Genomic DNA, 23109 nt, shown 5'->3' on the forward strand with positions numbered 1-23109 from the left:
AAAAAAAAAACAATACACAATGTAGGGACTGGAGAGATAGCTCAGTAGAATAAGCGCTTGCCTCGCAAGCGCAAAGGCCTGAGTTCAATCCCTGGTTCTGCCAAAAAGAAAAAAAAAGCAATGTATTATTCATTATTATCTCCTATTATCTTGTGTCGAAATTGTGTCTTATTGTTTTTTCTCTTTAAAAAAGTCTTGAGGGGCAGCGATATAGCTCAGTGGACTAAGCGCTTGCCTAGGCAAGCACAAGGACAAGGTTCAATCTCCTACCACAAGCCTTACTGGCCCAGCCCCTGAGTGTGCCCAGCTGGTGGGAGACTGGGCGCGGTGGCACAAACCTCTAATCCCAGCGCTGGGGAGGCTGAAAACAGGAGGATCACTATGAATCCGAGCTGCATAGTGAGATCCTGTACCAAAATATAGTTTTTTTAAAAAAGTACTGGGCACGTAGCCCAATGCAAAGACTAGCAGTTCAATTCCCAATACTGGAAATAAAATTAATTAAAGTAAATGAAAAACAGCCAAAAAGAAGGTAGGAAAATGAATTTAAAGAAAAAGAAAGAGTCGAAATAAAAAAATAGTGTTTTGTAAATGCGGAAGAGAAAGGGACCAAAACAAAAAATAATAATTAAGATGTGCTATCTACATGTCCCATGATGAATGTAATCATTATGTACTACAAACATGTACAAAAAAACCAATAAAACAAACAAATAATAAACTGTGCTATTGAAAACATATATAACTACATTGTTAACTATTGCTAAATTTTAGGGAACTTTGTTCAATATTTAATTTGTGTCTAGGTAGCTATAACAGGCAATTCTTAATTAACATTTTATGAGGGAAATTTAAATGAGCTTACATTTAACGGTTGAAATATATTTTCATTATTTATTTATCTCAAGCTTTTGTACAATATATCAAGAGGTATTTTGATTGGTAGAATGGGAAATTAGTGTGTTGCCTTTATAAAATACATATCATAATTTTTTAAAAATCCATGACATGAGGTTCAGAGTACACTACAGTGCTTATTTTGAGTTAAATATCTCATTTGATGTTGATAGAAACCTTTTAGGTTTAAAGGAAAGAATTATTTTTTTAAAAAAATCACTTACCTTGCTTATAACTACAACTAGTTTATTGTCTGATTTATAGATTGATGAAATGAAAATTAAAATAACAGCTCTTTGCTAACCTACTCAGTTACATGAAAACATGTCTGTTTTTCCTAAAACGCTACCTTTTCATTGATAGAACCTCAGATTGCTCTTGCATATCTAATGCCATTTAAAACAGAGTTATGGTCACAAAACCATTAGCTATTTCTGAAACCATCTGACTTTGGCAGTATCCTCCGCAGAAAGGAAAGTGTGACCAGCGGAGGACACATGCTGAAGCACAGCGGTGGCAGGTCTGCCTTTCAGAAATCGAGACCAGCTTTCAGTCTGTAATAGTCATTACAGAAAAGTATCCTGGAGGTGCAGTTTCCCTTGGATAACGGAGTAAATCCAGGTCACACAGATGCCTTCTTTTAGACATAGTTCATTGACTTTAATTATGCCTCATGGTTCCAGGAAAACCTTGGTAATCACAGTCAGGTCAGGGTTCTGTAGCTACAACTCTGCTTCATCTAATTCTGAAGGTCTCATACACACTGCTTTAAGAGTTGCAAATACATAGAGGCTCAGGGCAAGAGCCTTGGTCCCTCTACTTGTTCTAAAGAAAAGAAAGAGTAAATGAAAAGAAAAAAAAAAAAAAGGAAAGCTGTATGTTACATGCATGTAAGTCAAACATAATGGCATTTTTCTAAAACCCAATTCCTAATTATTAAAAATGTTTGTTTTGCTAGTGTCATTGAATGGGACATAATTATAGAAGAAACTGGATATTGTTCACATGATGTTGATAACTTCTTCCTCTTTTTCTAAATGTAAGAGGACACAGAGTGAATTTTAAAACTGAAATTATATGCTTGAATCCAAAGGAATTGTGGGAGCACCGCCAAGATAGCTCATCAGCCTTAGTGCCTGCTTAGGCAAGCATAGGGACCAGGGTTCAATCCCCAGCACCAAATGCTATGCTGGCCTGGTCCCGGGTGCACTGAGCCTGCTACTGAGTCTGAGCGTGGTGGTGCATGCCTATATTCCCACTACTGGGGAAGCTAAAAATGTGAGGATCACTCTGAGTCCAAGATGCATAATGATCCTGTACCAAATCCATAATTTTTTTTTAAAAAAAAGGACAAAGGAATTGTGCGGAGGTGCACAAAATAATTTTAGTTTGGTATAAAAATCTACACTTTATTCACGAAGGGAAACACCCAACAGTGAATGTTTATTGAACCCTAAATAAGTTATTGGACAATACTGTGTACATTGTTTCACTTTTGTCATAGATCTTTCTTTTTTGTCTGTAAAATAGAGCAATAATATATTGTAATAACATGGTTCCTGTGATTACCAAATGCAAAAAATATTTTTGACCAGTAATTCTCAACACTACTCACATTGTTCCATTTATTCCTGTTGGTAAAATGTACAGATTATAGTTTCATAAAATTCTAATTTCAGACTGTTTCCACTACCAGCAGTAGTGGCATCAATACAAGCCAATTAGAAAAGCAAATCTCAGGTCCTGGCTATAATTAATGAATCAGCATGTGAAATTTAATAAGAATAGGTAGTTTGTGTTTTTAAAAACAGAACAAACAAATGGACCAACATGTGACTTGAACCTCTAACCCTACTTTAGCAACAGATATTTCCAGATGAAAACATGTTCAACTTAAAATGTATGGACATGTTAAATCCCGTGGATGATCACACTCCAATTAAAGAGAACTTAGAGTCATCTAATGTGTAGGATTCAGGATGCTCTGAAGTGGCTGGAGTGTAGACTTGCTTCTGTACTCATGGTAGATGTGCGCTGAACTCCCTGACTACCATGATTGGCATCCAAACGAACCCATGAACTCGACTCAGCCTAGACAGGCCTTTGTTCTTTTAATTCTCTCCAAACTTGGTATTGACACACATGGATCCTTTTATTGGGCTAAAAGGATTATCATCCCAAACTTTCAAATTTTTGTAATTCCTTATAGATATCCCTTAAACCAGTGAGAAAATATAACATGGTTATTAGGTGAACTGTTAGATATATTTATCAATTTCCTCAGGCAAAACAACAATTTATCAAAGGCTTTTTAAACAAACTTAGACAATAATCATTTAATATAAGTGCAAAATATCATATGCTATACTATAGCACTTTCTATAGATTATCCACTTTGGCTAATCAATTAATGCTTTTAGAAAAATTGGATTTCTTATTCCTTGGTAATTTATTTTAAATCTGAGAATTCCCTATAGTATCCTGCTTTACTTGTAATGATTATCATTTTTAGATATGGTTTAAAGCACCTTTTAAATACCTCCAAAAGTTCATCTCTTAAATAATTTGGAATCCCTATATGATAATTTGTATTTGGGACAAAGGTTAGAGAGGGCACAGTAGCAACATCTTTGCAATAAAGAATGATTATGCAGGGTTATCAACTCTTTCCCTCATACCAGGAGGTGTAAAGGTGTTGTCGTGGGACCCTTGGCAGAGATCTTCTCCCACAGGCCTCGTCTTATGTAATGGACTGTAGTTCCGGCTAAATTGAATGCACCAGAGTGTTCAATCTTCCAGTCACTGTTAATAGAGTGTTTGCCAGCATCTCGGAGAGCTATGAAAAGGTTCAAAACATATACTAGTAACAATTCAGCATTAGCAGTCAATACCTACTTTTCATCATCTCATTAAAAACATTCCACTCATTTCTAAACCAATGATCCAACACACCCTGATATAAAATGAAAGGCACCTCTTCTTTGGAAGTAGCCACAATCGTGGTATATGCCACAGGCTCTGCTTTTCTGAAGCTGTCCAGACCAACAGAGCCAAATCATGCGCTTTCCCATACTCTATGTATGGTATTTTGGCCCTTATTCCATTTTTCTTGATGAGAGTACTACGTTAAGCCATCTGTATAGCTCCACTCTAGCCAATAATTCTGCGAACGCTGAACAGGCTGGCACTGACTCTCACACATTCTCTATGTCTTCCTACAACCATCTGAAAAAGTGCATGATTAAAAAGGATCATTTAAACAGCTTAGTAGCTGACAAAAAATGTAGGTCAATATATACTACTGCAAAAAATAGGTTGGTTTTTTAAATAGAGAACTTCACTATTTAGAGCGTCTACTTTGGTATAAAAAGAACGAAAAGTAAGTGCCACCGCTTGCTGATAAACATCCACTGTTTGCATGAGCTTTCATAGAATCACTTTGTTTCCCTAAGATTTTCTCCTTCATAACATGAAAGTGAGGTGCCATGGTTACCATTTTAAAATTTCTTTCTACTTTTCTTCCAAATGATTTCAACTTTTTATTTAAAATTTTGGATATGCCCATAACTTTTTTCTCTTTCTAAAGGACATACACATGAATATTTATGGAAAACTGTGTGCATCACTTATACAAAAACCATTTATAACCTAGGATAATTATCACTATTATTATTTAAGCTAATTTCTGTTTATTGGCTAATTTAGTATCTCAATGGTTTTTTTTTATATTGTACATAATCCTTCGCTAAGTATATTGTATACTAGTTATATGTGTATCTCAGTACATGCCTTGGGTCAATTTCCAGATTTGTATTTTTTTTTTGCTCCAAATGCCTTCAGGGCAGGTTTGTCTGGCTTGCGTTGTGGGGATCAAACCACAGCAACCTGAGCTTGACTGTTTTGTTGAAGCAGCCACTTAAAGAACGGAGTTACGGGGCAGGCCCCCCATATTTGTATTTCAAGAGGCAAAAAAATTAAACGTTTAAAGAGTTTGAAAAATAGTCTAAAATTGATTTTCATAAAGACTATGTCAATTTCTAACCATATCAGTGACTGAGAATGCCCACTTCTGAAAAGTTCCTTGGGATTTTCTTTAATGTAGCATTTAATCATCTCTGACTTATTACTTATAGAGTATAAGGTGTAACTTAGGCAATACAATATTCTAGAATCTTCAGAAATGAACAGCATAAATATGGCTCTGGACTCACAGAATCTATCACCTCATTAAAGAAGAAGACATTCAACAAGTCATACAAGTAACTAATTAAAAATATCTTCAATCAGGTATATTTATAGCACAGGTTTATATTCTTCGTGTAATGTTGATACATGTGCAGAACACATTTTATTTTTCATCTCCTCTCCCTATTATTTATTTCTTACTTTGTTCTTTATTTATATTTTGCATTTCTCAGAGAAGAGAAAATGTGATGCTTAAGCTTGTGTGTCTACTTTATTTCTCTTAACATATGGCCTCAAGGTACACACATTGGCCTACCAATGACTCAGTTTATCTTTCTTTGTGGCAGAGCAGTACTCCACTGTGTATGAATATCATATTTTCTTCATTCATTCATCTGCCCATCAACAGATGAGTGGGTATATGTAATTAACTTGTGACATGCTGACAGCAGTGTGGGAGAGTAAGAAAATCTTGTCTGAGGGATGCTGTTTACCAAGAGAGGTCATTCACAGGAATCAGGGAGGCGGGGAAAGATATTGAAGGTTGAGTGATGGAAGGGCAACAGGAACCATCTTCAAGCTCAGTGCAAGTTAGTCTGGGCTGGGAAGACAAACATGCGTGGAACCAGTTGTGCAGACACATCACAGAGACAGGGGACCGGAGCGTAAGCGACAAACAGGCATTCTAGGCACTTTCAACATTTTCTATTTAAAAGTGCAAAACCTTAGTATGAAAATTGAAACCTGCTACATGGGAAATGGACTGCACTGAGTAAATCTGGGAAGAAGAGTTATAACACAAAGTGAAGGCAATGGAAGCTTGAATACAGGCTGCATATAGAGTAACAGCAAGATGCATTCAGGGTAAAATTTATGGAATACAGTGATGACTTGATCATTTTGAGTGAAAGAAACTGCCATGCAGGATGTCAGGTGGCCAGGAGGAGGCAAGAGATGTAGTCTTATTGCAAATAATGAAGTAATGACAAATAAAAACTGTCAAAAGAACATGGCTGTGTATAAATACTAAGAGCTCACGTTTGAAAAATCTAGGGTTTTTGGTCAATGATCTTTTTGCACTATTGAAGTTAAGTCTTTTTCATTTGCTGATTAATTATTTGTATTTTCTTTAATTATCTTATTTCAAGCCCACTGAAAGATTCTTTAGTGTTTGTATTTCCATTAATGCAAGCAATATGTTAATGAAATTATTCAAGCTTACCTTGTCAATCTTAACTTCTACCAAATTATTTGTAAAGTCTACAATTATATATTGAACAATTACATTAAAATTAAGATATTAAACAAATAAATATTAAGCAGATATACATTTTTCATACTTATGAAAAAAAATGTTCCAATATTAAAATTTTAAACCGAAGATGAAATACATTATGAAACAACTGTCAAGAATTCCCAAATGTATAAATGGATAAACTTCAGAAAATGTTGAAGCTGTTTTGTTAAAAAAATTAATGATTCTTGCCTAGGATATAAATTTTCTTTTTATTTCCTTAGAGCTTATTAAATATTTTGAGAAATCTTCTTGCCCTAGATTTATACAGTGATCAGTGTAAACCCCTCACTCCAGTATCTCAATACATTTTCAAGGCAAAATTATGAAGGAATATTCCCTAAAGATCTCTATTCTGTTCAGCCTGCCATGCCGGCCCCGCCCCCTTGGAGCACTGAGACAGCAATTCAGACTGGGCGTGGTGGCACATGCCTGTAATCCCAGCACTTGGGAGGCTGTAAACAGGTGGATCACTACGAGTCTGATCTAGTAGTGAGACTCTGAACACCCTGTAGATCCTTAAAAAAAAAAAAAAAAATCTCTATTCAGATTCAGTTCCTATTTTGGTATTCAGCATCCTGCAGAAACAACACACATTTAGGTAAATGCACATCCACTTGATAGGAACTTAATGTGAAGATTCACTATTTTGGGTATGTGATGTTTTGTTTTTGTTTTTAAATGATGACGTTGAAACAGGTGTATTCAAGAATCTTGCTTCTAGCTCTGCCTGAATTCACTGGCAATGTCCTAGCTCTATCATCATAAACAAATAGGAAATATGTGAAATGACTCTTCTCAAACATTGGATGTCTGTCAACTAACGGTGGAGAGCAAATGACATGATCTCTAAAGCTGTATAGCCTAAGAATAATTGTAAGGCCTCTTGCTGGATAGCTGAACCGAAGCGGAGCACAGAGGATGAGCGCTGCTGTGAGGCGAGGGTGCTGAGGGAGGGAGCTCACACTGACCAAAGCAGCTGGCATCAGCTTCAGAAAGTACTATAGAAGAGCGAGCTACACCAAAGAAAGATCTAAAGCCACTCAGAGGTGTGCTTTTGGATCTGTGGAGCAAATTCAGCTTCCAGTAGCCAGAGTATTACTTCTGTCAGCTGAGAAACAAAACAACTACCAAGGCCTCTGAACTTTACAACACCTAGAGCTCAAGTATGCCTAGAAGACATAAGAGTTCTATGTACTCAGAGTGGTCCGATTTTCTGAGCACACACTAAATAAAAAACTAGAAGTTCACATAATAAGGTTTAACTAATGTCAGTGTTAAAGTTATTATAGATCTACTCCAACAAAATTTTTAAAAGCGTCCAATAAGTCTAGTTTATTTAAAAATAACTCCTCAGGAAAATAACATGCAATATTCAATAACGAATGTAACAATGTACTCATTCAACAATGCTATATTAATCATGTCTGGCATCCAACCAAATTACTGGAAAGACGGAAGTGGAAGCACAAGTTTATAATCCCAGTACTCAGGAAGCCAGTATAGGAGGATCACAAGTTCCAGGCCATCTGGGCTACATAACAAGTTCAAAACTAGCTTTGACTATATAATAAGTCATTGTTTCAAAAAACAAAAACAAAAGAAGTTGGAAAGTGTGACCTAGCATAACCAGGGGACAAATTACTCAATATACAAGGTTCAGGAATAATAGAAATGATGAAACAAGAAATCAAGCCTCAGAACCTATTATAAATATGATCAATATTCATAGAAAGTGAAAAAAAGTTATACTGAAGACAAAAAGAAACTAAGAAAAATAAGCAAATAAATTTTTAGGGATAGAAAATTAAAATACCTATAACTATAATCTCACTGGGTGAGTTTGAGAGCACGGTGGGCTTTGTACAAGAAGTCAGTAAATTAAAAAAAAATCTATCTGAAATTTGGAGGAGAAATCATCTAAAAGGAAAAAACATGAAAAAAAGGAAATGCATGAAGTATGAAAGAAAATGAAATGTATGAAGTATGAAGGAAACATGCAGAAAATATACAAAGACAGATGCATAAACCTCATGCTGATGGGGAAAATATTGTTTAAAGAAGCCATAGAGAAAAATACATTATAAATGAGGATAAAGGACTTAAGAATTCACTGAGTGGACCATCAAAACTAATGCAGGCCAGAAGACAATGAAATACTACATTTATAATGGAAGATAAAAGTAAAGAAAAAGAAGACACACATGCAATAAACTCTACATCCAGTGAAAATATCTTTTAGACCCAAGGACAAGACAAGTATATTTCAGACAAAACCCAAAAAGGTATTATTATCAGACTTGGGCTACAAAAACTGTTAAAGTATATGCTTTTAGAAGAAAATATGCCTTTGTGAATGAAAGAATAATTTTGAAACTAATAAATGTAATGAAACATGTAAAATATATACATACTAAAATTAGTATCATATAGCCTGGGCTTCACAACAAGGAATAGTTTCAGAGATAAAAAGTGACATATAAATGTCATTGATGTTGCAAGTAATTTAAAATTAAAATGAAAGTGTATTAAAATTCTTTAGTGTACATTAAGATGCAAGAAGCAAAATCTAATGTTGATTGGAATTGAAAGGAAACAGAAAAATCATTAGCTTTTGCTGGAGACGTCATTCCTTCTCTTTTTTATTTAATAAAACAGGAAATGGATGTAACTGGTATTTAGAGAAGAGTAAGCAAGCAATTTTTGAATGTAAAGTATACATATGTATAAATAAATGAAACATTGACCAATATGGACCACTGACTATGAAAAACTTTGAATAGAAATCACACTGAGTGTGTTTTCTAATGATAAAAAAAAATTAAAATAGAAATTCCTCACAAAATATCTAGTGACTATCTAAAAACACTTGTAAATTAAATATACATTTTATTTACTGACTATTCAGGTATATATATATATATATATATATATATATATATATATATATTCCATATAGAATTTTTAGAGCTATATTTTCTGACATTATTGCTTCTTTTTTCTCAATGTTATCCTTAAAAGAATAATATTACTGATAAAAAATGTTTTAATGTATTTGTAGGAGGTCTGACTTAGCAGCTCATACTCAATAGAGATGCTTTTGTGTTCAGCCTCCCTAGTACTAGGATTACAGGAGTGTATTACCACACCCAGACTTGGTGGATGGCTCAACATGCCCAGGGGTAGGGCTGGCATGGCATGTGGCACCAGGGATTGAACCCAATCGCTATGCTTGCTTAAGCAGGTGCTTAGTCCTTTGAACTATCTCGCTGGCCCTTACTCATGAAATTTAACATTTGAGTATCACTGCTGAATCTAATATTTATAAATTCCCTTGGATCAAAATAGTAATCAAAGTACAATATCAAAATATTCTGAACTAAAATTCCATTGTGGAATGTAACTAAAGCATTCCTTAAAGGAAATATTATAGCTTTAATTTTTACATGAGCAAAGAAGAAATAACTAAAATTAATCATCTAAATTTCTGCTTATGTTAGAAAAAAGAGAATAAATTAAAACTGAAACAACAGAAGAAAGGACAGATGTCAATGAAGTAAAAGATAAATTAGTAATAGAGGCAATAAAAACACCAAAAGTTGGTTATTTAAAGAACTCAAGTGACTCTGAAAACTTCAGTTTCACTAAATTAAAAAATAAAAAAGACACAGATTTCCTACATCAGAAATAAGAGATAGGTATTGTTTTGTTTTGTTTTTTCTTTTTTGTGGGGTTGTTTTGATACCGAGAATTGAACCCAGGGCTTCACACACAGTGGGAAGGTTCTACCATTGAGCAACCACCTTAGACCCTTTGAAAAAAATTTTTTGAGAATTTCCCTTCTGTTGACCCACTTGGCCTCCAGTGTGAGACTGTCCTGCCTTAGACTCCTAAGTAGCTGAATTAAGGATACTATTTTACAGACATACTAATGTACAAAGGAAATATTATGAACCACTTTAATCCAATAAATTTGACAAAAGAAGTGAAATGAATTAATTCCCTGAAGATACCAATTATCAAAGCTGTGTGAAGACATGCATATGTAATATTTATGGAACACAGTATCAGAAAAATATAAAGCAAATATAGTATACATAGAATAATACAGTATATATGACAAAGAAAGAAATTGACATTTAAAACTGTCCCACCAAAAAATCTTTGATATTCCAACATCTAAGTAAAAATATTAACACTCTACCCCAACAAATATTATAATACAGAAAAGTGGGGTACAAGATTTTTAAATGTACTAAAATGATATGATTAAAGTAGACAATGTATGTAAATACTGTACTGTGTTAAATTAAGAATTTTTATTTTATTTCCTGAATATTTAGAAAACTACATTTTCACATATTTTGGGCACAAGTTTGTTTTCTTTAAGCTACAATATTTTCTCTGAGACTATAATATTCCTCTATTTTCCTAAAGTTATGCTTAAACAATTTATTTTTCATGAAATCTAATATAGTCTCTTTTTAGAGTTAGTTTTGAACTGACAGTGCAAACTCATGGGTTTGTAGTTCAGGAAGGTTTTCTCTTATACTTTCCTTTAGAACCTTGAAGTCTTAACTTTATGGTCCATATGTCTACTCCATTTTGAAATAAGATGTGAAGGAGTAGCTAAGGTTCAATTTTTGTTTAATTGCTGTTCAAACAGAGTACATACCTAGTTTTTTCAATGCCATTTATTTAAGGACTGCCCTTCTCCATTTCACTACTGGCATCATAGTTGGAAGTCAGTTCACTCCATATCTAGGAGCTATCTTCTCATTTTAAGACTCTGAAGGGCCAGCCTAATAGCACAGTGATTGAAGCATCTGCAAGCAGGTGCAGGGGCCTGGGGTTCCATCCCTTGGCTTGCAGTGCTGGCCCCAACCCGGGGGCAGGCTGAGACTGAGATTGAGACTGGGCCTGGCGCATGCCTGTAATCCCAGCTCCTGCAAGGCAGTAAACAGGAGATTCACTACGAGTCTGATCTAGTAGTGAGACCCTAAATATCCTGTAGACCCTTCCCTAAAATACAAAAAAAAAAAAAAAAAAAAAAAAAGATTCTGACAGCTTTCCTTCATGAATTTTGAGTTCATATATCCAATGTCTTTTTCTTTCTGACAAATTGAATTATTTTAGCATTATTTTAAGGTAACTTTATTTTATTTTTTAAAGGTTACTTTATTTTAAAACCTCAAGTAATTATTACATTATTTATTTTGCTCTAAAGTGAATTTTGACACAATTACTATTGCTATACATTTTTTATGGCTAGCATCTTCCTAGTACGGTTTTCCATTCTTTGATATTTAATGTTTGTGGATCCTGTTTTCATATTGCCTCTTGCGAAGATCAGCTATACAGATTACTTTTAAAATTCAATTGAACAGTTTTTGCCATCTTAAAGATTTTTGGTCCTCTAGTGTTTATTAAAATTGTGGGCATATTTTCATATATTGATACTACCTTATTTTTCCAGCTTTCTTTATAGTTTATTTTTTTCTATTTTGGCTTATATCAATACTATAAATTTCACCAGTAAAGTTTTGGATCTTTAAACATGTGCTTTCTCAGTTTTATAGCATCATTCCTCATTTTTAAAAGTTCTTTTAAATTTTAAATCTTAACTATATTTTCTATTTTGTGGACATGATATATCTGTATATCTCATCTTCATCTGTTTTGCTCCTTGTATCCTTTTTCGCTTTCTGTCTCCTGAAACTTTTCATTACAATTACATTTGTTGACCTTCACAGACATTTGAGTTCTGACTTGAAGATTTATTTTCTTCAAAACATTTCTATATGTGTGTATGCCAGCCAGCTCAGTAACTGTATTAAAATAAATGTTATCTTGAGGCGTTGAGACTTCGCAGCTTGCATAACTTTCTGCTGTCAATCCATATTTGGTATTGTTTTACACTACAAATTCTCTAAAAAAAATTGAATTACTCTCTGCTCCCCATATCACCAGTAATATAGATACATTGCATTCCTTTTGCCTTTTGTAGACCAAATTCATTTCCGTCTCTCCACTGCACTGAGCGTGAATGTGCTTCTCTAGAGTCCTGTTGCTTCCTTCCAGGCAACTTACTACAGCTCCCACCTTGTCAAGGCCTGCAGGCTTTGGCTTCTGTCTCCAGAATCCTTTCTGCTCTAAAATGAAACTTGGTTACCAGGATCAAGGCGAAAGTGGTGCTTCAGACTCAGCCCAGTATTCTGGCTTCCTGTGTTCACTTTGCCTTTAGCATGTGAGTGCTCCTTAATTTCTTTCCACTTCGCAGGTATTCTAGATCGAATGCTTGTGTCCCTATAAGGTTCATATGTTGAAATTCTCTCCCTAAATGTGATGCTTTTAGGAAGTGGGGTCATTGGAAGGAAGTGGGGATCAGATGAGGTCATGACACTAGAGTCCTCAGAATTGAGATTAGTCTCCTCATAAACATCTCAGAAGAGCTTTCTTCCTCTCTTTCCACCACATAAGGACACAGCTCGAAGTTGGTAGTCTGCAGCCCAAAACAGGATTGTCACCAGAAATTGGCCATGCCAGCAGTCTGATCTCAGACTTCTATATTTCCAAACTGTAAGAAATAAACTTCAGTTGTTAATAAGTTAGTCAGTTTGTGCCACGCAGGCACTGTATTACAGCATCCCAAGAGGATTAAAATAAGAGATTAGATATTAAAGTTATTTCCTCATATTTTGTTTATTTTAATTTTTTTTTTTCAGAACTGAGGATTGAACTCAGGTCCTTGCGCTTGCCAGGGAAGTGCTTATTCCACTGAGCCATCTCCCCAGCCCTATTTTAATTGTTTTAATAGGATCTTCGCATATAGTGCCTTCTCTGCGAAATTGTAGGGAAGGTAAGTTTGCCAGCATGGCTTTTCTTAGGATTGTGGAAAAAAGGACAAACTATAATGATTTTGTGAAGATATAACATATGATGTCTGCATTTTAGGTCTTTTGATAACAAAATAATGCCACAATCTTCATAAAAACAAATAATAATTGCACATAAAATATAATCCAAGTACAAAAGGTGTTGGGAGGCAATTCAGCATCTCCTACGAAATCATATATAATTTGATATAGGCAAATTAATTCAAGAATGAACAGTGTGCAAAGGCTCTGTTTTCATTCTTTTTTGCCCAAGTGATTTTAGAGAACTTCTAACCACTTCCTTCCAATACCCAAAGGAACCATTAGGAAGGATGATTTACACGTATCCTTCAGCTAAGTCATTAAGCTTCAAATGTAGGATTCTAAGTTTCCTTCCATTTTTATCTAAATTTGCTACACATCCATTTGCTCTGTATCTACAAGTGGCACTGCTACTTGCCAGTCACTTAGAAGAAGCCTTTGCATGTTTATCCTCTATCAACACTTATGCCCAGTTTTCAACAGGTTTTATCAGTTCAATTCTTTCCATGTCCTTGGAAGCCACTGGATTTCACCCATTTCTGTACTCTTGATTGCTTTAAGCAATTTATCTCTTTGCCTCAGTTCTTGTATCCTTCTGCTCATCCATCAGGATAATTATTTTCACTAGTTGAGTGAATAAGGAAACTTTACGACTCCTGAATAAACACAGTGAAATATTAGTATCTTAGATGTTGGTGTAATGTCTGGAGACATATTTTTGTTGTTAAGGAACATAAATGTTATTTCTTCTTATAAATTAAAGGCCTTGATGACTTAGGCTTATAGCTAAGCACAAAGACAACTACCTATGGTTTAAAATAGGTACTTAAAAATAAAAATGCAGACTCTTGGAGATAAGAAAGGAGATCAAGTGGGAGAGGGAAGCTAAAAGTGAGGTGTGTTAAGGGATTTAAAAGTAGTTAAGATATGCTATATGTGCATACCAATTCCTCAAAATGAACATAAGCATTCTGTTTTCCAAGCACACACTACAAACAAGATAGAAATGGAATTAAAACTTTCACTTGAAAGGGATTTATGCGTAGAGATCTATAGCAAGAAAAAAATAGCATTGGCAGAACAGAAGTTTGTAACTAGAACATAAAACTCTTTTCATGATTTACACTTAAATTAATTCTGTAAGTAGGTTTATTACATTAATTCAAATTGGGAAAGTAAGAAATGTAGGGAAATTTTAAGAAAAATGTGTCAAAAGGAGATGTATGCTTTAAAAATATAAGTGTAGCATATAAGTCAATGATTTTAAAAAGGGACAAAATAAAGTGGGAGCATGGCTCGGTACAGAAGAACACAGATTCTATTGCAACTGCCTTGGATTCAAATTCAGATCAGAGCTTTTCAGATGAGTGATCTTGGGTAAGAAACACGTACTTTCTGTTCTTTTACTCTGATTTTAAAAATCGGGATATTAGTAATACTCCACAGAAGTGTCATGAGAATTTACTTAATGTTTATGTGTAATGTATTGTCCCAAACCAGCCTCAGATGAGTGTGATAGTAAGTCATGAACAGATAATGAAATTCAGGGAGTAATGAGTTCTATGAAGAAAATAAAGTATGACTACATAAGGAGTGGGGCTGGTGAGATAGCATAGCAGTCTAAGTGTTTGCTTAGGCAAGCACAGGGGCCGGGGTTTGATCCCTGGCATAAGATTCCACTCCAGCCCTGGCCCCAAGTGTGCTGAGCTGGAGACCAAGTCCGGGTGTGGTGGTGCTGAGCTACAATCCCAAAGGTGGAAGGCTGAAAACAGGAGGATCACTACGAGTCCAAGCTGCATGGTGAGACCCTGCACAAAATACATAAGGAGGAGTGGCTTAGTCAGAATTTACAGCATGTGTGGAGAAGGAAAGAGACCAATGTAATCACCTACCATGGACCGATGATATACCGCACCAGCATGGTACAGGAAGTAAGGGTCAAGGAGGGCTCTCCCTTGTGGCATAAATAAGTGGGTGGAAATGAGGGACTTTGCCATGCTGAATAATGGCTGAGAGAGAGGCTGGCTTCCATAAAAGACATGCAGAATACAAAAAGAAACAGGAGAAATTAGAAAACATCTCAAGACAAATGAATTAGAAAACTCAACATATCGAAGTTTATTGGACACATAAATAGTGTTAATGAGAAAATATATAACCTTAAACACACTAAAACTAAATTAACAGATTGTAAAGTTTAAAGACTAATAAAAGAATAAACTAAACCCCAAATTATCAGATGGGAAGAAATAATCAATACTAGATAAAGGATCAATAAATATCAATAAAATTGACAGACCTTTACCTGCACTTAAAGAGAAGGGAGGGAACAGAGAATTTACTAAAGTTAGAAATGAAATTAGGGATATTAGAATGCTACAGAAACAGAAAAGGATTATAATGTGTACCAAAAATAAATAAATGACAACAAATTGGATAACTTGAATATAATGAAAAATTCCCAGAAATACAAAGCATACCAAGAGTAATTATAAGGAAACCTATGACTAGTAAGGAAATTTAATAAGTAATAAAAATTCAAAGAAAAGTCCTGCACCTGACAGTACTGTTGTGTTTAGTGTTAGATACGGGTCCAATTTTTTGAGAGAGAGTGGGTGTTCAATTTTCCTAGCACCATTTCATGAAGAAAAACTGTTGTCCTTCAATTCTGTGGTCTTGATAGCCATGTTAAAATAATTACTACACAAGGGTCTATTTCTGGACTTTCTCTTCTATTTCATTTTATTTTATTTTTATGTATTTAGGACAGGGTCTACAGGGTCTCACTATGTAGATAGGACTCGTAGTGATTCTCCTGTTTTCAGTCTCCCAAGTACTGGGATTACAGGCCTGTGCTACCATGCCCGGTCTTCATAGCTGTGTCACTGCCCCCCTGGGGTCAGGGTCAGCACAGCATACTGGGATGGAATCTCAGCCCCTGTGCTCTGACTAAGCAGGCACTTTAGTCCGCTGAGCTATCAGGCCAGTCTTTCTCTTCTATTTCATTGGTCTATCCATCTGTCATTGTGCCATTCTGTTGCAATTATTTTAAGCCTGTAGTAAATTCTGAAATTAGCAAATGTGAATCCTACAATATTTTTCTTTTTCAAGATTAGTTTGATTATTCATCCCGTATAAGGATGGAGTTTTATAATTTTAGAAAACATGTTATTATGATGTGAATGCATAAAATGGCACTGAACTCACTGAGGTTTATACTTTGAATCATTTATATATTAAAGCTTATATATTTTTCACTCAAATAAAAACTTTATTGAGGGGAAAACATCCATGTCCCAATCCCTGGAACCTATTAATGTAAGAGCCCCTTCCTCCACAGGTGGGCACAGGAAAAGGTGCCTTCTGTGAACCACGTCCTGTGCCCTCACTACTGTCCAACCGCCGGTCACTTTTAGACATTTCAGCTTCTCACATAGTGAGTTATAAACAATCTAGTCCATGATATTTTACTAAATCCGTTTGAAAAAAATGAAGATAATTGCCTATTTTAAAAGCATCATTTTAGATATTAAAGATCTTGATGTAGAAACTTTCCTGAATTATCCAACAGGGTCCTGATGTAATCACATGTGTCTTTGTAAGGACAGCAAGGCTGACTCGAACACTGCAGAAAAGGCCACTGCACCGTGGCAGCAGGTATTGAAGTGATGTGAGTGGGAACAAAGAAGTACTGGCAGCCACCACGAGCTTGCGAAAACAAGGAACAAACGTTCCCTGGAGTCTCCAAAGTTAGTGCAGCTCTGAAAAACCTTTCGCTTGGGAGTTTGCAAAGTGAACTGTGGCTCTCAGGCCTCCAGAGCTATGAGGAACACATTAACCTTGATTGCTTTATGTAGTCAAGTTTGTGATAATGGTAACAAAATTCATCTGTCACAGGTACAGTGACATTTACCATGGTGGACAACATTAAGGGAGGAACAAGTCCAGTACGGCCTGGAAATCACATTCTTGAGTTGTACTTTTTGCTTGGGACTCATTATTTCTGAAATAGCTATGTAACACTTGATAATTTACATTAAATGAGCATACAAGATGGTAGAGTTAATGAGTTTCCCCAAGGACGGAGTAGAACAGAGATAAAAGGAGGTTCAGGTCTGTTCAAACATCTGTGGATCTCGGAGAGCTTGTGAACCAGCACTCAGAAGGCTGAGTCAGGAGGACAGTTTTGAGTTCCAGGCCAGCCAGGGCTATAAAGGGAAAGCCTGTCTCAACAAGACAAAAAGAAGAAAAGAGACCATCTAAGGATGGAAAGGAGCCCCATACTGTCATAGCAGCCAAAATAATTATTTAATGAAAGAAGAGAAAATGAACAGATTTAAATGTTTTTACAAGTAGCATTCAAATACTGGATTTGTCACAATAGAAAGAATTTTCTGTCCTTGAAAAGGGTAATGCTATACAATGCGATGGAAAGCCAAACTTTATTGATTGAGGAGACTGAGAAATAAGGAACTGGAGCTACCATGAAGCTATGACATTTGTACAACGTGCTGATTTATTCAGACATATAGGTCAATTGCTAAAGCTCATAACACTATCTAAAACTTTACGGAACTGGAAAAATTCCTTTTAAAAATGTTTATTTCTAAAAAATGTGTATTCCTAGCTCTAAAAAAATCTAAATATAATAGTCAATTATATGCTGTTTATCTGTTAATAAATAAATCTACTGGCATCATCTAATATCCATTGTCTTTAAACATCGTGTTATTTCGGTTTAAAGTTGGTTACCTGTGATGACATAATTGCACTTAAGAACATTTTAAAGCCATTGTAGGAAAATTTTATCAAGCTTATACATTGATAATAGGAAACTAGTGAGTATATTTTAGATAAAAGAATTTCTTGCTTTCTGCTGGTGCACCACGGAGGAAGTATTGTCAGTCTCTCTTCTGACTGCTGTCATGTCTAAGTCAGAGTCTCTGAAGGAGCCCAAACAGCTATGGAGGCTCTTCATCAGAGGGCTGAACTTTGAAACAACTGATGAGAGTCTGAGGAGCCATTTTGAGCAATAGGGAACACTCTCAGACTGTGTGGTAATGAGAGACCCAAACACCAAGCATTCCAGGGGCTTTGGGCTTGTCATTTATGTCACTGTAGAGGAGGTGGATGCAGCCATGAATGCAAGGCCACACAAAGTGGACAGAAGAGTTGTGGAACCAAAGAGAGCTAACTCAAGAGAAGATTCTCAAAGACCAGGTGCCCACTTAACGGTGAAGAAGATCTTTGTTGGTGGCATTAAAGAAGATACTGAAGAACATCACCTACGAGATTATTTTGAACAATATGGAAAAATCGAAGTTACTGAAATTATGACCGACCAAGGCAGTGGGAAAAAGAGGGGCTTTGCTTTTGTAAACTTTGATGATCATGATTCTGTGGATAAGATTGTCATTCAAAAATACCACACTGTGAACAGCCACAACTGTGAAGTGAGGAAAGCCCTGTCCAAGCAGGAGATGGCTAGTGCTTCATCTAGCCAAAGAGGTTGAAGTGGTTCTGGAAACTTTGCTGGTGGTTGTGGAGGTGGTTTTGGTGGTGATGACAGTTTTGGTCACAGAGGAAACTTCAGTGGTCAAGGTGACTTCGGTGGCAGCTGTGGTGGGGGTGGATATGGTAGCAGTGGAGATGGCTACAATGGATTTGGTAATGATGGAAGCAATTGTGGAGGTGGTGGAAGCTATAATGAATTTGGTCATTACAAGAGTCAGTCTTCAAGTTTTGGACCCATGAAGGGAGGAAACTTTGGAGGCAGAAGCTCTGGGCCCTGTGGCGGTGGAGCCAATATTATACCAAAACACGAAATCAAGGTGGCTATGGTGGCTCCAGCAGCAGCAGTAGCTATGGCAGTGGCAGAAGGTTTTAAACACTTCTGGGAAACAAAGCTTAGCAGGAGAGGAGAGCCAGAGAAGTGACAGGGAAGCTACAGGTTACAACAGATTTGTGAACTCAGCCAAGCACAGTGGTGGCAGGGCCCAGCTGTTACAAAGAAGACATGTTTTAGACAATACTCATGCATATGGGCAAAAAACTCGAGGACTGTATTTGTGACTTATCGTATAACAGGTTATTTTAGTTTCTGTTTTGTGGGAAGTGTAAAGCATTCCAATAAAAGGTTTTAATGCAGAACTTTTTTTGCACCCATGTTTTTGATTGCTAAATGTAATAGTCTGATCATGTCGTTGAATAAATGTGTTTAAAAAAAAAAAGGATTTCTTTTGCCATCTCTTTTCCTCAACTACAAAACAAGCTGTAACAATAACTGGGGACCAGGGAGATGGCTCAGTAGAATAAGTGCTTGCCTGGCAAGCACAAGGGCCTGAGTTAAATCCTTGGTTCCATAAAAATAAAAAAAAAGTTTAAAAAAGTATGAATTGTTTTGACATAACACAGTAGAAACAATTCTGTAAGATAGGTTGCTTTTCATATAGTTTCTCTAGTGGGGCATTTATTGCTCATTTGAGGAAGAATAAGAAGAGCATGATTTTTCTAAAGAAGTAATATTTTGAGAGTGGGGAAAATAAATAAAAAACAATATTTGGCCTATGCCTGTAATCCAGCACTCAGAAGGCTGAGCCAGGAAGACTGTTGTAAGTTCAAGGACAGCGAGGGTTATAAAGTGAAAGCCTGTCTCAACAAGACAACATGATAAGATGATATGAATAGAATATTTAAATTCTTATTTTTTTATCTTTTTTCTTTTTGTGTATTTAGGACAGGATCTACAGCGTCTCACTATGTAGATTGGACTTGTAGTGATTCTCCTATTTTCAGCCTCCCAAGTGCTGAGATTATAGGCATGCACCACCACGCCCAGTCTCCATTGCCATCTCAGTGCCCCCCGGGGCTAGTACTGCACACCAGGGATTGAATCCCAGCCACTGCATTCTGCCTAAGTAGGCGCTTTAGTCTCTTGAATTATCAGTCTGGCCCTTAAATTCTTTTTTTTTTTTTTTTAATTTTGTGTATTTGGTACAGGGTCTCACTATACAGCTCAGACTCAAGCGATCCTCCTATTTCACTCTCCTTAGCACTGGGACTACAGGCACGAGCCACCATGCCTGCTCTCAGTGGCCAGCTTGGGGTACCCTGGGCAGGTTCTGTGCTGTATGTAGTACCAGGGGGTGGAATCTGGTCTCTATACTTGCTTAGACAGGCACCAAGACCACTGAGATATTTTTGTGCCCCTTAAATTCTAAAGGAATAAATTTCCTAGATTAACATGATATTTTGTGTATAAATGTATGACTGTCATGACTACAAAGTTCATGAGTTAAATTAAAATAATACATGTCAGTATACTTTCAATACTTTGTATTTTCTCAATGTATTTCAAAATTATTAACTCACTTAAAGTATTAAATAGCCAATATGGGGCCAGGGAGATAGCTCAGTGACATAAGTACTTGCTCAGCAAGCACAAGGTCCTGAGTGCAATCCCTGATTCCACCAAAATAAAAATAAATAAATAAATAGTGCATTCTTTCTCAAAATTCTTAAATGACTTCCTTCCTTGGTGAATTTTCTTGAAGAGAAGCAAGACAGAGAATCCTTTGACATTACAAGCACATATCCCTCAACTATGCAGAATATTTTTAAAGCACAAAGTTTCTCAATTGTAAAATCATTTTAAAAATAAACATGAATGCATTGACAAATGCAATGAATATGTATACATATTTGTGCACATATATGTATAGGTATGAAGTAAATTTAGTAATGGAATATATATTTAGAACAAAACATACCAAAATGCGGGGTTTTTTCACTTATAGTAGGCTAACATGTGGAAGCAATTTATATGCCCCCCAAAACATATAGAGCAGATTGCTTTGCTCCTGGGAAGTCCCTGAGAGAGAAGGAAAGACATTCCTGTTCATTCCAACAAGCAGTGCTTCCCAGGAAGTTCAAATATGAAACTAGAAACAGACTGCCTTTCTTGTCATCACAGAAAGCTCAGGCAAGAAGATGGGCTCGTACTTGGCTCGCCTCTGGGTCTGTAACGCGGGTTACCTAAATAGCTATGTGCAGGCTTTTCCTCCACAACTTTGATTCTTCTTGCTCCAGTAGGTATCACCAGCACTTCGATGTAGCCTGTAAAAGTCAATGAAATATGAAATAAATCTGCAGTTCTTATAAAATCTCTTTTCTTAATTGATTTGCTCCCACCCCCACTTTGGATTTCATCATTGCTATATTTCTATGCCTCTAGAAAGAAAAGTTGTTATGTATAAATACAGACTGTCATGATTTTTGTTTGTTTGTTTGTTTTGTTTTGCTTTGGCAGAACCAGGGATTGAACTCAGACCCTTGCGCTTGCTAGGGAAGTGCTTATTCTACTGAGCCATATCCCTGGCCCCAGACTGTCATGATTTTACGCAAAAATTTTTAGGAACATGCTGAGCTGTAGTGAAGTCAGATGGAAAAGTGTGTTTAATGTAGAAAAGCTCCATTCAACTTAAAAATTGAGAGGAGAGGAAAAGCCCAGTGGGCTAGCCCAATTAGAAACACAGCAGGTTGCAGGCTACAGCAAATAACGTCAAATTGTGCTCTGGGAACTCCTCTAATCCAGGAAGTGCAGAGAAGGAGCAGAGCTGGGAGCACACAGTGGCCAGGACCAGCTCCAGGCATGGTTTAATGTAGGAGAAAAGAATCTATACCTTCCCTAGAGGAGATCAGACTTTGAAAGTGGAGTCAGAGAAAAATAAATGTAAGTTTGCACCTAATAATCTGATGTCTCTTTTCCAAACATTAGAAAATGAAATGAAAAAAAAAAAATCAGTTGTTGCTAAGGATAGATTTTCCAGTGCAGGTTCAGGATATAGTACTTAAAGTCAAATAAAATCATAAGTTAAAGTGGAACATGATGAGAGAATGTGCAGCAAAAGAACCAAGACTTCATTCAGTACACAAGGGAGACACAGAAAACAGGTGTCTACATTTAGCTGAATGTTTTACAATTATGTTCAATAACTTCATATACTTCATAGTGCTTCTTCTACAGACACATATCTAGTAAAAGCTTGACTGAAGTTTTAAAAAATCACAAGAGTTAATTCTAGGGTTGGTTCTCATTTTTTAAAAAAATTTTTTTGGCAGAACTGGGATTGAACTCAGGCGCTTATTCTACTGAGCTATCTCCCTGGCCCCTCATCTACTGATAACTTAAATTCTTGACACTGTTTAACCATTTGTCATAAATCAAAACACTGTATATGCCCCCTCTGGTGGCAGTGGCTGGAAATAGAGACATGGAAATGTAGAATCATGTTTCCATTCCAGAATAAAGAATGCTATTTAATTAATCATTAAGTTACATTTTTAATTAATCATGGAATATTTAATTAACTACTGAGTTATACACTACATGAACAAGATAGGCAACAACAAAAATAGAAGCATTGTTGATGGGCATTTGTATTAGAAGATAGTGTCTAACTTAATAAATTTACAGAAGTCATAAATATCTAATATAAATACAGTTAAATAAACCTGCAAAATTAAGTTTAAAAATAGCATAAGACAACACAGTTAACTTCTACTAAAGAATATAAACTAGGATTCTTTTTTTATGTATTTAGTACAGGGTCTTACTACACAGATCAGACGCATAGTGATTCTCCTGTTTTCAGCCTCCCAAGTGCTGGAATTACAGGTGCACATCACCATGCCCAGTCTCAATCGCAGTATCTGCGTGCCCCAGGGGTGGGGCTAGCATGGCATGCCAGGGATCGAATTTCAGTCCCTGCTTCTGCCTAAGCAGGTCCATTAATCCACTGAGCTACCTGGCCAGCC

General features: G+C 36.1%; 1 protein-coding gene and 1 pseudogene across 1 annotated transcript in view; one reads left to right on the forward strand and one right to left on the reverse strand.

Moving 5' to 3' along the window:
* The window catches only part of Adamts19 (ADAM metallopeptidase with thrombospondin type 1 motif 19), a 319655-nt gene that overhangs the window by 69954 nt on the left and 226592 nt on the right, over positions 1–23109 (reverse strand). Inside the window, exons 16-17 of the mRNA XM_023715358.1 lie at positions 21328–21408; positions 3576–3733 (exon numbers count right to left, since the gene is read on the reverse strand). Coding sequence (XP_023571126.1) covers positions 3576–3733; positions 21328–21408 — 239 coding nt within the window. The remainder of the gene's footprint in view (positions 1–3575; positions 3734–21327; positions 21409–23109) is intronic.
* LOC105742181 lies at positions 18219–19180 on the forward strand (annotated as a pseudogene).

Source organism: Octodon degus, unplaced genomic scaffold, assembly GCF_000260255.1.
Source record: "Octodon degus isolate 3935 unplaced genomic scaffold, OctDeg1.0 scaffold00040, whole genome shotgun sequence".
Lineage (NCBI taxonomy): Eukaryota > Metazoa > Chordata > Mammalia > Rodentia > Octodontidae > Octodon > Octodon degus.